This window comes from Dendrobates tinctorius, unplaced genomic scaffold (genome assembly GCF_039654945.1).
Source record: "Dendrobates tinctorius isolate UK_male_01 unplaced genomic scaffold, ASM3965494v1 ptg000007l, whole genome shotgun sequence".
Taxonomy (NCBI): domain Eukaryota; kingdom Metazoa; phylum Chordata; class Amphibia; order Anura; family Dendrobatidae; genus Dendrobates; species Dendrobates tinctorius.
In genome coordinates, this window is record NW_027361675.1 from 50402417 (window position 1) to 50418853 (window position 16437).

Genomic DNA, 16437 nt, shown 5'->3' on the forward strand with positions numbered 1-16437 from the left:
TATCCTTTAAAAAATAAAATTGGATAAATTGTTGTGTAAATGAAGTGACTAGATCTACTTTGAAATTTCAAGATCCTAAAATATGGTTGTTGAATCATTTGCCATAATTTTATGATTGATAAGTTATTTCAGTGAGCTTGCTATCATCTTCTGGAAGGCCTTGGTGTTCACTTGCATGCCTGTCATTTTACTATCATGTCAAGCAAGTATTTTTCAAGTATCCAGCAGGGCTTGAGTCGTATTTTATTGAATAGTATTAAGATATATATTGAAATATATGTGAAAAGAGCAGAAAAAAATAATTTGTCGAAAAATGCTTGAAAGGATGTGTTTATTATTGGTGCATTTATGCGATCATGTTGTAAAACCATCTTACAGTACATAAAATTCAGTAATGACTACATGGAAAACATCATGAGGTGTCATTAAATATCAGCGATTGCCAATTTAAAATTCTCTATAATATTTTTAAGACATTCACACTCAGGTAATTTTTTTTTTTTTTTTTTTTTTTTAGACTAGCACAAGCAAGGTTCCATTTTACTGCAGTTTTCAGGTAATTGTAGCTAACATTTTTTTTTTGTCTGCCACATATTAAGGTACACGTAGAATAACAGTAAATCAATCTGAAGTTCAATTCATAAGACCGTGTCCTTACTAATCAAAAGTCATTTAGTGATTTTCTTTAGGTTGAGTATCTACTAAGAAACAAGTCCTAGAATCATGAGATATCAGTATGGAAGTTCGTGCAGACATGTTTCGTCTGCTTAATATTAAATCGCAAGTCAGTAACTATAAAATTAGCAAATAAAGGATTCAGTGTCTCACAAAAGATTATGGATAGTCCTAACAAACACCGCATGCATTACTTTATTTTGTAATGATGTTTTCACCAAACTTTCACTAAACTCAGTTAAGGAATCATTTCAAAAGCTCATTTTCCCACAACCTTCATAACCATATATTAAATGGTCCCACAAAAATAATTTCATCTATCCGCAGGAACTGTAAGGGTGCTTTCACATTGAGATCAGGCACCTGTTCGGTGGTTCTGTGAGGGTTTTCATTCGCGAACCCCCCGCAAAAGTGGATTCCGACGTATATGCCGATGGGGCACTAGACTATAATGGGGCCCCTAGAGCAAACGTGTGCTCTGATGTGTATCATTTTCAGGTATATACGCCTACTGGAGGCGGACACCCAGACGCGATCTATTACGTCTGAGTGTCCACCTCCAATATTTATACACGACCCAAAATGATGCACATCAGAGCACACGCTCTGCGGACACCATGTCTAAGGCTCTGTCAGTGCATATGTCCAAATCTTATTTTGTGGTTGTTTCAGACGCAAGTCCCGACAGGACCACCGAACAGGTGCCTGAACGCAATGTGAAAGTACCCTAATAAATGTATGAACATGGGAACCTTCACAAAACACATTAGGTACCCCAAGACCTACACCATAGGCGCTTGTGTGAATTAAGTCGTAAATTCTGTATAACTCTCATAATTCCTGTGGATAGGTGGTAAAATGTTTTTCATGGGATATTATATAACCTTAAAGAGGCATCTTAAAATTCCAAAATATCCTAATAAAAAATATCTCAAGGCCTCAACCCAGTCAGACAGGAAGTATTGCAAAACTAATGCTTTCTAAAAAATGTCTCAAAACTGCTACTAATCATCCAAACTTCTGAAATTTTTAATCTTTTCAATTCCCGTCAAAAAAGAAATATACAGCAAAGGCACAGATTTACAAATTTGCCACACTAAGACACTACACTATACCATACAGAAAACCGTGGCAAATACATTACAGACTCTTAAAATCAGTTTGGACTAAGGAGTCAATTCTAGAAGGACTTTATGCCTGAATTCTGGCTAAATAAATAATACATTGGTAAGTTACTATTACACTTTAGGATTCCTTGACATTTGTGCTGAGTACTGTCTAGCAAAATTGCACATAGTTTAATGCAAGTGACCTGTATATGCAACATGTAACCCCACCCCTCCCGTTCAGGACCAATTGCAGTGTGTAGGGGCCCCACTTTATTACAGATCATGCCTGCTTTGCCTGCACAAAACGCTTGAAAGGATTTGAATATCATGATTCCATCTCCACCTCTGGCATTTACAGATTTAAGTTAGTAGCCTGGATAACTGGATAGAAGTCAGACTAGGGGAGCATATAGGGATAACACATAGGCTGTGTGCACACACTGCGGATTGTGGTGCGGATTCATCCGCGCGGATTTTGTAAAATCCGCAGGTCAAAAGACCTGCGGTTTTACCTGCGGATTGCTCTGCGGTTTTGCCCTACGGTTTTTCATCTCCTCAATGGAGGAGATGGTAAACCGCAGCAGAATCCGCAGAAAGAATTGACATGTCAATTCTTTCTGCGGATTGAAAACCGCAGATAATCTGCACGGAAAATTCCGCACCGTCTGCACTGCGGTTTTTTGATTCCCATAGGGAATCATGGTACTGTACACCGCAGCAAAAACTTCTGCGGGTCCGCAGCGGCCAAATCCGCTGCGGAACCGCAGCAAAATCCGCAGCGTGTGCACACAGCCTAAGGGTATGATGAACCCCAGTTCTATAACAGTACAGCTGTAGTGGACTGAAAACTTTTGTTGTCTACCAGCCCGTATATACAGTATTCTAGGAATGGTAACAAGTATTTTCAGTCAATGAACTGAACATGTTACTTCTAGGACAAGACTAAGCGCACTGCTAAACATCGAACATGTTTTTACCGGAATAATCTGCAAAGTGCACTGGATAATGAAAACACGATAATGTATTTTATCTGATCCAACCATGGTTGGGAATTATGCAAGGAGTGCAAAAGGGAGACATAACACACTTATCTGAATACCACATCTACTTTCCATTTGGAGTCTGCTCCTCAGTAAGCCCGGAGGTATTTTATTGATACTCAGAAAAAAAAAAACCTAAGACATTTTCCAGCAATCCATCTGAGTCTTTATAATAAAGTTACATTGTATACGCAGAGTATTTTTACATCTTGTATTTAATGGTGGTTGTGGAAACCTATTTAGTAATATCGGAATATAGGAAATTGAGTAGTATCACTTTAACAGTCACAGTTTATAAGATCCTGTTCTGTCCGTTGTGTGTTTTAGTGGTTAACACAGCAGGAATAGAAGTGCCTCTTGTAATAGACTGGACTCCATGCTATATTCCTGTGCACAAGCTCCAAGCAAAACCAAATAGAAAAATCAGGGGGAATAATTCTCATAACCACATACTCCCTAACAGTGTTTTAACATGCTTGAGGAACTGGCTCATCTCGATATGTTCTGTCTAGACAGAAAAACTCCTAGCATTCAGCCAGCCCCAGTGTTTGACTCGCTGGCTCAAACCTTGTGCAGCTGACACTTAACATTATTAATTAAAGGGGATGTGACGGTATAATAGGGTGGCTGTTCGAGTGTTAGACCGGAGCTGCTTGTTAACCCAGCTAGCATGCCACTGTTAAGTCCACAGGATCCTCTAGCTGCTTTACAGTCGTTTCTTGATGAGTTTTTCCAGTTTTCTTATTCTTGAGGACTCTTGCTCTGGGGTCGGAGTTTGCAAAGTCGCAGAGTTGTTTTCGGCCCCAGAAGGAGGATTTGGAAGTCTTTGTCGAAACAGGTCAAGCATGCTGCTCTGCTCACTCCGCTTAAGCCCCTGAAGAAATAAAGGAAGCATGAACTTGAGGCAGAAAAAAAAAATAGGGGCATATACATCATTTACAAATAGAGAATCCATTCCTCTTCCTCATGTAATAATTTTCTTCATATTGGAGTGCCAACTTTACCTTAACAAATACACATACTTTATGTCATAATTCAAAATAACAAGTAGTGAATGTGTTAAATGTAGCAAAGAAAGCTAAATCTGTCAATGCATTTTATGTGTCTTCAAGGCAAATAAGACAATTTTGCAAGTTACAGGGCATGTCAAAGGGTTAATTAAAGCATTTCTTCTCCCTTGCCAACCCAGATATATCAGTACACACCTAACTCCCCCCTTCCATAAATAGTAATGTAAGGTATACACTGCAGTACTACCCAAAAATTCATAATACCGCTAAAGTACAAACATACAGCACTGTTAATCGATACACACGTGGATATACTGCTTACACACAAGTATATCAATTACAAACACATATATACAGTGGGGCAAAAAAGTATTTAGTCAGTCAGCAATAGTGCAAGTTCCACCACTTAAAAAGATGAGAGGCGTCTGTAATTTACATCATAGGTAGACCTCAACTATGGGAGACAAACTGAGAAAAAAAAAATCCAGAAAATCACATTGTCTGTTTTTTTTTTCATTTTATTTGCATATTATGGTGGAAAATAAGTATTTGGTCAGAAACAAGCAATCAAGATTTCTGGCTCTCACAGACCTGTAACTTCTTCTTTAAGAGTCTCCTCTTTCCTCCACTCATTACCTGTAGTAATGGCACCTGTTTAAACTTGTTATCAGTATAAAAAGACACCTGTGCACACCCTCAAACAGTCTGACTCCAAACTCCACTATGGTGAAGACCAAAGAGCTGTCAAAGAACACCAGAAACAAAATTGTAGCCCTGCACCAGGCTGGGAAGACTGAATCTGCAATAGCCAACCAGCTTGGAGTGAAGAAATCAACTGTGGGAGCAATAATTAGAAAATGGAAGACATACAAGACCACTGATAATCTCCCTCGATCTGGTGCTCCACGCAAAAGCCCACCCGGTGGGGTCAGAATGATCACAAGAACGGTGAGCAAAAATCCCAGAACCACGCGGGGGGACCTAGTGAATGAACTGCAGAGAGCTGGGACCAATGTAACAAGGCCTACCATAAGTAACACACTACGCCACCATGGACTCAGATCCTGCAGTGCCAGACGTGTCCCACTGCTTAAGCCTGTACATGTCCGGGCCCGTCTGAAGTTTGCTAGAGAGCATTTGGATGATCCAGAGGAGTTTTGGGAGAATGTCCTATGGTCTGATGAAACCAAACTGGAACTGTTTGGTAGAAACACAACTTGTCGTGTTTGGAGGAAAAAGAATACTGAGTTGCATCCATCAAACACCATACCTACTGTAAAGCATGGTGGCGGAAACATCATGCTTTGGGGCTGTTTCTCTGCAAAGGGGCCAGGACGACTGATCCGGGTACATGAAAGAATGAATGGGGCCATGTATCGTGAGATTTTGAGTGCAAACCTCCTTCCATCAGCAAGAGCATTGAAGATGAAACGTGGCTGGGTCTTTCAACATGACAATGATCCAAAGCACACCGCCAGGGCAACGAAGGAGTGGCTTTGTAAGAAGCATTTCAAGGTCCTGGAGTGGCCTAGCCAGTCTCCAGATCTCAACCCTATAGAAAACCTTTGGAGGGAGTTGAAAGTCCGTGTTGCCAAGCGAAAAGCCAAAAACATCACTGCTCTAGAGGAGATCTGCATGGAGGAATGGGCCAACATACCAACAACAGTGTGTGGCAACCTTGTGAAGACTTACAGAAAACGTTTGACCTCTGTCATTGCCAACAAAGGATATATCACAAAGTATTGAGATGAAATTTTGTTTCTGACCAAATACTTATTTTCCACCATAATATGCAAATAAAATGAAAAAAAAAAAAACAGACAATGTGATTTTCTGGATTTTTTTTTCTCAGTTTGTCTCCCATAGTTGAGGTCTACCTATGATGTAAATTACAGACGCCTCTCATCTTTTTAAGTGGTGGAACTTGCACTATTGCTAACTGACTAAATACTTTTTTGCCCCACTGTACATGACCAACACATACAATATATTCATACATAAGTTATACCATATATAAACATAAAGATATACACATTACACATGCTTAACTCTCCAGTGGAATATGCACATGCTAGCAGTGGAAAGAAAGCCTGGTAGGCAGAGGACACAGCAACTCTATTGACTCTCATGCCCTCCCACTTCTGCTCATCCCGACAAAGTTGCCACCTGGAGTGCACGCTGGTATCTAGGGTAAACAGCGGGTATCCAAGAGCCGCGCAGCTCTTAGTTACCCGATGTTTACGTTGGAAACCAGCGTGCACGCTGGTATCTAGGGTAAACAGCGGGTATCCAAGAGCCGTGCGGCTCTTGGATACCCGCTGTTTACATTGGAAACCAGCTTGCTCGCTGGTCCTGATCACTGGAGGGGCTGTCTATGTGACAGCTCACCAGCGATCAGCCTAACGATGTCCCAGCGATCCCATCCATGTCGGATCATTTGTGGGATCGCTGGGACATCGTTATGTGTAACGGGGCCTTAAGTAACAACAGCCTGTACGAATCTGTGGTTGCTGTAACTTAAAGGGGTTCCCCGAGAAATTTGCCAAAAGAAATAATAGACATTTAAATATTCATCATTTTTCTAAACACCTTAATTCAGCAAATAGGTTTATGCTTTATCTACTGCACTCTGTCAGGAGTCCAAGATGGCAGTTACCATAAATCACAACCCTTCCTAGATTTCAGGCATCTGAACTTGCATCCTGCTTTTTCAGTCCGGCTCCACTCCTCCATGTCCTGTCAGGTTGACTGCACAGAGGAATATACGACAAATGCTGCTCTCACGTCACCTGTGTCTGGTGCTTCACATAGTCCATCCTGAAGTTTTGGATGGGTTGTGATTTATGCTAGCTGCCATCTTGGAATCCTGACAAAGTGCAGTAGATAAACCAAAGTGCAGTAGATAAACCATACCTTTTTGCTAAATGAAGGGATTTAGAAACATTTTTTATATTTAAATGTTAATTTATTTTATTTTAGTAAATTTGTTGGAGAACCCCTTTAAAGGAATACAGGCAAGCGAGGAAGCAGTAAGGCGGGATCTCCAGACATTCTTATCTCATGCCACCTTCCACATCCCGACCTAACTCCCTTTGGACAAAGTACTCTAGACTGCCGCAGTTAAAGGACCTTTGGAGACATCATTGTCACATGGCCGTCATATCACAAAAGGTCCATAAGCACTCATAACCTCAGAACAGAAATGCTAGGGGCCATTAAGAGAGCGGGCGCCCTGAGAAATTGCCCAGTTTGACCCCATTCCCTCTAACGCTGGCCCTGCACACAAGCCCATCTCTTCTTCAGTTTCTCTAGACTCTCTCAGTTAAAGGACCTTTGGTAACATTATGGTCACATGATCATGATGTCACCAAAGGTCCTTAAGCAGTCTTAATCTTGGAATAGAATAACTGGAGGCCCCTATGAGTGTGGGCCATGGGTAATTGACTGGCCCCCTCCAATGCCAGCCCTGACTGCAACAAGAGATTATCTTTGGAGCAGGGCTTATATTTCAAGCATACTTCAAAAATCCTGTAAAATTATGCTAGGGCTTATTTTCAGGGTAACACATTATCTTGTTTGCCTAAGAAGCTCTTTGTGACAACCTTTCCATGTAAGGACGGCAGCTGCAGAGAAGAACAAAGTGATATACCGTAAATGAACGTGGTACTGAAACACCAATTGGCAACTGAATATATTTTCAGCTCTCAATACATATACATCACCACTAAATTTATATTACAAGTAATAAAACTGGCTGTGCTAGCTGCTTAATATATACGATCAGTGTTACTATGACACTAAAGAGAATGGAGATTCAAACAAATGTCCTTGCTTGGATTTGGCAGTAACAAAATCAAACCAGTTTTTAATTTACTAAATATATAGAAGGGTTGAAATATTTTTGTAATTACACTAGGAACATTCCCTTGCATGAAATATTCTAAAAGCAAAGAATAGACATATGACATGTATGCACAAAAGTATTAGAGCAGTGAAATTTATCTTTATTAAGTCAGACTGTAATCCACTTACATGTATAGAAAACTATAGGTCTGTACTTTGGCTGGCCTCTACGTGCTTAATGAATTCTACATTTAACTTTGAAGAAAGTGCTGACCAGCAGAACAAAGTAATCTAACAATGACTAAAAAAAAACAAGAGTTATCAGGAAGCAGATGTTCTAGAAACACAGTCTTCTTCTATGAAAACCGTAGGCCCATCAGGCACATATGAAAACAGTATTTAGAAACTTCATAATCAAATGCAGTCTTAGGAAGTTATTCTGTCTGTTCTTGCAATAAAGGCTAATCTGAGCAGTGTCTCAAGAGGAAAATTGGCATAAAAGCTTTGAAAAGTCGCCAAATGTTTTTTGTAACTTGGATTTGCGACATATTTTTGCGACGTTTACCATTTTCACGCCAGTTACTCCCAGCTCCCCCGAAATGGGTGGAGCTGGGACAGGAAGGGTGGGTGTGAGTCGCCACAGCTCATCTAATTCTTGATTGGAGTGAGAATTCTTGTATGGCGCACGCCACTTGTCAGATGCTGCTGATTAATGAAGAGACCTGCACCTCATCATTAATCATGAGCCTCTGACTTGCTTCACTCCCTCTCATCAAGACCAATGAGAAAATCGCCAGTCTTGATAAATCGGAGTCTTCATGTCTAATATAAGACCATTTCCTGGGGAAGAGTCTTGAGGAGATCATTTGCATATTCCCAGTGCCTTCTGGGATAAGTGAAGAGTCTCCGCGAGCTCAACGATCACTGGGTTTTGGCCGTTGCAGCTGAAAAGAGGAAATCGGAAAACCAGGGGAAGAGTCTTGAGGAGATCATTTGCATATTCCCAGTGCCTTCTGGGATAAGTGAAGAGTCTCCGCGAGCTCAACGATCACTGGGTTTTGGCCGTTGCAGCTGAAAAGAGGAAATCGGAAAAACCGCGCGCCTATCGGCACGCGAAATTTGGCTCATCTTTCATCGTTTTTAAGAAATCTCAAGATGGAAGAGGCCAGGAGCCATTTGGTGAGCTGCATTTCTTGCTACATGTTCACAGATTTACCAGTGGAAAAGCCAAACTTCACATGCCACAAATGCAAGCTTGTGTCCCTGTTGGAGGAAAAGTTGCAAAATCTCGAAGAGAGGTTAGCTACGTTGAAGATCATTAAGGAAGGTGAAGAGTTCTTGGACAGAGCAGAATTATCTCTTCATGTTACAGAAAGAAGAAATTCGAAGTGCACCTGAAGAAACAGAGGAATGGAGACATGTGACCCAGAGAAGCAGGAGGATCAGGAGGCAGTCAGCACCCATACTGCTCAGAAACCAGTACCAGGCTCTCACGCAGGAAAACGATGAAGAAATACATCAGGATAAGACTCTGCCAACAAACAGCAACCTTGTACGCCTTCAGAGTCCTCCTGGATGGAGAAAGAAAAATGTTGTGAAGAAGAAACGGAGAGTGGTGGTCATGGGGGATTCCCTGCTGAGAGGAACAGAGGCCGCTATCTGCAGACCGGATATAACTACAAGAGAAATGTGCTGTCTTCCAGGTGCAAAAATTAAAGATGTGTCTGACAGGATATCAGGACTCTTCAGACCTACAGATGACTACCCATTCCTGCTACTACATGTGGGGACAAATGACACCGCAAGAAACGACCTGGAAACCATCTGCAGAGACTTTGAAGACTTAGGCAAGAAAGTGAAAGAACTGGGAGCGCAGGTGGTCTTCTCTTCCATCCTCCCAGTGGATGGCCATGGAACAAGGAGGTGGAATAAGATTCTGCAGGTGAACAACTGGCTACGTCGATGGTGCCGTCAGCAACGATTTGGATTTCTGGATCACGGAGTGAACTACTTATACGATGGACTACTTGCTAGAGATGGGGTGCACCTTACGAAGACTGGAAAGCATGTATTTGGAAGTCGCCTTGCTACACTTGTAAGGAGAGCTTTAAACTAGAACAACATGGGAAGGGAAGCAAAAGACCAGAAAAAGCCATACACCTGACAAATGCTATTGAGAACTCTGCTATTAGAAGTGGAAAGGAAGAACAAAGACGAAAGAATCTAATTAATAAAAATATTGGAGAAAGAGAAACCAATCACAAACTAAAATGTTTCTATACTAATGCACAAAGCATGGGCAACAAACAAGGAGAATTGGAACTACTAACACAGGAAAAGAAATATGATGTCATTGGAATCACTGAAACTTGGTGGGACAATACACATGATTGGAATACAAGACTAGAAGGATACAACTTATTTGCAAGAAACAGACTTGATAAACGAGGAGGGGGTGTCGCATTGTATGTTCGAAACGCGTATATCTGCACAGAGATTGAAGCTTCAGAGACTGGGAGTTCTGTGGAAACTGTTTGGGTAAGAATACAAGGACAGAACAATGGAAAGGACACCATTGTAGGCATTTACTATAGGCCGCCTGTGCAAGCCGAAGATATAGATGAACTCTTTATGCATCAGATGGCCAAGTTCTCCAAAAAATATGACATGGTTGTCATGGGAGATTTCAACTATCCAGACATTTGTTGGGAATCTCTCTCAGGCAAAACTAACAGGTCAAGGAAATTCTTATCCTCTCTTGCTGACAACTTTATCTTCCAAAAGGTAAGGGAGAAAACAAGGGGAACTGCTACCTTGGATCTAATCCTTATAAACAGGGAGGAAATGGTTGAGGAGGTAAAAGTGGCTGGGACCCTAGGAGGTAGCGACCATGCTATTTTAGAATTTTGGATAACTAGAAGTGGAAGACCTGTGAAGACTCAGACGTCAAGGTTAGATTTCAGAAAGGCAGATTTTAAGGGATTCAGAAAGAGAATTGGAGGGATCCAATGGCTGGATATCCTTAAAGACAAAAATGTCCAGGAAGGATGGGAAATCTTGAAAAATGAAATTCTCAATGCACAGTTGTTAACAATTCCGAAAAGAGGGAAGAATAGGAAGCATTTAAGGAAACCAGGATGGATGAACACAGAACTTAAGCACATGCTAAAAAGGAAGAAAAAAATGTTTATAAAATGGAAAGAGGGAGGCATATCTAAAGAAGAATATAATGCTGTCTGCAGAACCTGCAGGGCACAAATCAGATTATCTAAAGCTGAAAATGAACTGAGGCTTGCAAGAGATGTCAAAAGCAATAATAAAGGATTTTGGGGATATGTCAAAAGTAAAAGAAAAGTCAAAGATGCTATAGGATTTTTACAGGATGAAAATGATGAAATGGTAAGACAGGATGTTGAGAAGGCTGAACTTTTAAATTCCTATTTTGCATCTGTTTTCTCTCAGAAAGGAAATGCAACATCAACTGTTATTCACTGTCCTATTAAGGGAATAGAAGAATCCAGGATATCTATAAACAGAAAGATAGTGAGGAAACACATAGCTAACCTAAATGAATTCAAGTCTCCAGGTCCAGATGAATTACACCCCAGAGTACTGAAGGAGATAGCAGAAGAAATTTTTGAACCCCTCTCCATAATCTTTGAAAATTCTTGGAGAACAGGAGAAGTGCCAGAAGACTGGAGAAGAGCAAATGTTGTTCCTATCTTCAAAAAGGGGAAGAAGGTGGACCCAGGCAACTATAGGCCGGTGAGTCTGACTTCTATACCAGGAAAGATCTTTGAACAAATTATTAAACAACATGTATGTCAATACCTGGATAAGAATGAAGTGATTAAACAGAGTCAGCATGGGTTTGTAACTGATAAGTCATGTCAGACTAACTTAATTTCCTTCTATGACGGTATCACTGATTGGGTGGATCAAGGAAATGCTGTAGATATAGTATATCTTGACTTCAGCAAAGCATTTGACAAAGTCTCTCATACAATCCTTATTGAAAAAATGACTAAGTATGGAATGGACAAGGCAACTGTTAGGTGGATTCATAACTGGCTTAGTGATTGGACCCAAAGAGTGGTCGTAAATGGCTGCACATCCAGTTGGAAGAATGTCTCAAGTGGGGTACCACAGGGCTCTGTCCTGGGCCCTGTATTGTTCAACATCTTTATCAACTTTTTAGATGAAGGAATTGAGGGTAAACTGATTAAATTTGCTGATGACACAAAGCTAGGAGGGATAGCTAATACTAGAGAGGAGAGAGAGAGATGATTCAAAAAGATTTAAATAAACTGGAGAAGTGGGCAGCAACTAACAGAATGGTTTTTAACAGGGAGAAATGCAAAGTACTACATCTGGGCAATAAAAATGAAAAAAGCATATATAGAATGGGAGGAATAGGGCTAAGTGACAGCACATGTGAAAAAGACTTGGGTATACTAATAGATCACAGACTGAATATGAGTCAACAGTGTGATGCAGCAGCAAAAAAGGCAAATGCAATTCTAGGATGTATTAACAGAAGCATACAGTCTAGATCACGTGAAGTCATTATTTCCCTCTACTCCTCTTTGGTCAGACCTCATCTGGAATATTGTGTCCAGTTTTGGGCACCAGATTTTAAAAAAGACATCAACAAACTGGAGCAAGTTCAGAAAAGAGCGACCAGAATGGTGACCGGTCTGCAAACCCTGTCTTATGAGGAAAGGTTGCAGGATTTGGGAATGTTTAGTTTGCAAAAGAGAAGACTGAGAGGAGACTTAATAGCTGTCTACAAATATCTAAAGGGCTGTCACATTGTAGAAGGATCAACTTTATTCTCATTTGCACAAGGAAAGACTAGAAGCAATGGGATGAAACTGAATGGGAAGAGACACAGATTAGATATTAGAAAAAACTTTTTGACAGTTAGAGTGATCAATGAGTGGAACAGGCTGCCACGAGAAGTGGTGAGTTCTCCTTCAATGGAAGTCTTCAAACAGAGGCTGGACAGACATCTGACTGGGATGATTTAGCGAATCCTGCTTTGAGCAGGGGGTTGGACCAGATGGCCCAGGAGGTCCCTTCCAACTCTACGATTCTATGATTCTATGATTTCCTGGGCTATGGTTTCAAGTACAGAGACATACTTGGCAACAGTGATGTGCAGCATAAATGAATGCCGACCAGAAACATGCTTGCTGGTTGGAGGTTGCTCAATAGCTTGTTTATATAGATCACCTTTCGAATGTTATAGACTGCTCAGCACGCAACGGCTGCCAGCAAGCCAACGCAGATCCTGCTACATAGGACAATGCAGGCCAAGAATGAGATCTTTTGTGCAAATCAAAAGATCATTTCACCCAATGACGGAATATTTTGCTTGTTTAATGGGTGCCTGTTTAAACTGCACGAATATTGTGAAAGGAGCATCTATAGGAACACTTGTTTCACAATAATCGTTCAGTGTAAATGGAGCTTTACTTTTGGTAGGACATGCTGTCACCTTTCTTTCTGGCAAAAAAGCCCATTGACTTTGGGTCAGGAAACCCGGACCAGTCCAGGCATAAACCTCTAAATTCAGATGTGTTAAACTGGTCTTAAAACTCCCTCTCGGACCCATGTGTCTCATGGTAACAGACTTCAATCCCTTTTGTTTACCTACTGAATATATTTAGTAAATGTACATATACACTCACTGGCCACTTTATTAGGTACACCATGCTAGTAAGGGGTTGGACCCCCTTTTGCCTTCAGAACTGCCTCAATTCTTCATGGCAGAGATTCAACAAGGTGCTGGAAGCATTCCTCAGAGATTTTGGACCATATTGACATGATGGCATCACACAGTTGGCGCAGATTTGTCGGCTGCACATCCCTGATGCGAATCTCCCGTTCCACCACATCCCAAAGATGCTCTATTGGATTGAGATCTGGTGACTGAGGAGGCCATTTGAGTACAGTAAACTCATTGTCATGTTCAAGAAACCAATCTGAGATGATTCGAGCTTTATGACATGGCGCATTATCCTGCTGAAAGTAGCCATCAGATGTTGGGTACATTGTGGTCATAAAGGGATGGACATGGTCAGCAACAATACTCAGGTAGGCTGTGGCGTTGCAACGATGCTCAATTGGTACCAAGGGGCCCAAAGAGTGCCCAGAAAAAATTCCCCACACCATGACACCACCACCACCAGCCTGAACCGTTGATACAAGGCAGGATGGATCCATGCTTTCATGTTGTTTACGCCAAATTCTGACCCTACCATCCGAATGTCGCAGCAGAAATCGAGACTCATCAGACCAGGCAACGTTTTTCCAATCTTCTACTGTCCAATTTCGATGAGCTTGTGCAAATTGTAGCCTCAGTTTCCTGTTCTTAGCTGAGAGGAGTGGTACCCAGTGTGGTCTTCTGCTGCTGTAGCCCATCTGCCTCAAAGTTCGACGCACTGTGCGTTCAGAGATGCTCTTCTGCCTACCTTGGTTGTAACGGGTGGCAATTTGAGTCACTGTTGCCTTTCTATCAGCTCGAACCAGTCTGCCCATTCTCCTCTGACCTCTGGCATCAACATGGCATTTCCGGCCACAGAACTGCCGCTCACTGGATTTTTTTCTTTTTCGGACCATTCTCTGTAAACCCTAGAGATGGTTGTGCGTGAAAATCCCAGTAGATCAGCAGTTTCTGAAATTCTCAGACCAGCCCTTCTGGCACCAACAATCATGCCACGTTCAAAGGCACTCAAATCACCTTTCTTCCCCATACTGATGCTCGGTTTGAACTGCAGGAGATTGTCTTGACCATGTCTACATGCCTAAATGCACTGAGTTGCCGCCATGTGATTGGCTGATTAGAAATTAAGTCTTAACACACAGTTGGACAGGTGTACCTAATAAAGTGGCCAGTGAGTGTAGTCCTGCATGCAGGTGGTTATTTTTTTTTTTTACATCAGTCCATACCAAGATGGTAAAATTCCACTGAAATAATTTACAATTGTAGGAACCACATTCACCAGTGTGAGGTCAAACTATTAAAAGAAATTAAATACCCATAATTTGAAAGACCAGCTCAGGAATAAATCTAAAACAAGTCTATTTTTCCAGACATGTTTTATAGATTGATATTTCCAAAAGAAATTCAGTCTTTAAACAATATTCCAAATGAAATGTAAGATTCCTGCAGCAATGATTCACTTGCTAGTCTTCCACAGTCCAGCAGGACAATAGCAGGCATATACTGATGTAATGAGTATCCAATGGATGTATGCAGGCTCTCTTGCTTGGTGGTTTACTAGTATTCTAGTGCTACACAATGTTGATGCTGCCATTTTGACTGAGGAGTGATGTAAATATGACTCTTCTCTGGATTACAAACACCACCATTCACTGTGATTGGGTAGTCCAGTCGTCTACTTGGATTACATTCTGCGACTTGCCCCAATATCCTATTTGGCTGGCTTCTGCGAGGGGTGTTGATAGTTTCTCTCCTTGTTTCCTCTGAGATCTGTACATTTATTTTGTTCTCTACAAATACTCCCTCTTTGCTGGGTGATGGCCGTATCACTGGAGGCCTCCTTTTTAGCAAATTTTTGGGTGTCGTGTTCTGTCTACAAACAGAGATCGACCACACATCCTTTTTGACAGTCTCTCTCCCCTTATCCTTCTGTTTTGTCCATACAATATTTTCTTTTTTTGGTTTTAATCTAACTCCACATCATCATACTTTTAAATTTGTGCATTTGCTTTGATACTGGAAAATATGTTTAGAGCAGGGGTGTACAACCTGTGGCCCATGATGCCATTATGTGTGACCCCCCATCAATATGGACCAAAAAATGCTTGACTGCAGCCACACACAGAACAATAGTGCAAGCAGCTGAGACTGGGACTGGCAAGTACTAATGGTGCCCTGTGTAGACATCTCTGGATGCCTGACATCAAGAGAATGGGGTATCTCATTCCATATGGTGCTCCAGAAAGTCGTATGTGAATTAGACTGGTGGCCTTCCGTGTATGTGGCTCGCTCCACTGTAGTTTATGCAAGTTCTAAAACATTAGGCAGTATGTAAAAAAAACTCATGAGCTATTGTAGACGCCATATTCATGCAAGACCTCTTCCTCTTTAAGCCCTATTCACACAGTTTTTTATGAGGATTTATAACTGCAAATCCAAAAAAAAAATGATTCAAATTCTCTTTGAATACGCTTCATATTATTCTTACTGGCAAATGTTCAAAATAACATGAAAAAAACAAAACTGTGAACTAAAGGATCCCATTCAAATCAGTTGACAACATATTGTAAAATTGTAGATTGTAAGCTCTCACGAGCAGGGTCGTCTTATTTTGCTTTAAATATTGTATTAACATTTATTGTATTATTTGTATTGTATTAATTATTGTAGTATTATTAATTATTGTATTGTTAACGTTCTTACGACTGTTGTGTTTGAAACTGCTAAACTGTAAAGCGCTGTGGAATAGGTTTGCGCTATATAAATAAAGATTATTATTAAGAGTATTTGATACGGTTTATGTGGATTTAGGAGCAGAATCTATTTCAAAGTCATATACCACATATACTCATGTATAAGCAGAGTTTTTCAGCACATTTTTTTGTGCTGAAACCCCCCATGGCTTATACATGAGTCATTGTCCAGAAAGCCAACGGGGCAGGGGAAGCGGTGGAGCAGCGGCAAGAGCCGGTGGCTATGGCTAAAGTCTGTGCCGCTGTTAAATAGTGTGCACAGTGACAGCTGCAGCCGCC

At 41.1% G+C, this 16437-nt stretch overlaps 1 protein-coding gene across 2 annotated transcripts in view; it reads right to left on the reverse strand.

The window, feature by feature from the left end:
- Nucleotides 1-314: 314 nt before the first annotated feature.
- The window catches only part of VPS53 (VPS53 subunit of GARP complex), a 342581-nt gene continuing 326458 nt past the window's right edge, over nucleotides 315-16437 (reverse strand). For both annotated transcript variants that reach the window (XM_073574532.1, XM_073574523.1), the window contains one exon: nucleotides 315-3698. In XM_073574532.1, coding sequence (XP_073430633.1) covers nucleotides 3531-3698 — 168 coding nt within the window. In that variant the 3' untranslated portion in view covers nucleotides 315-3530. The remainder of the gene's footprint in view (nucleotides 3699-16437) is intronic.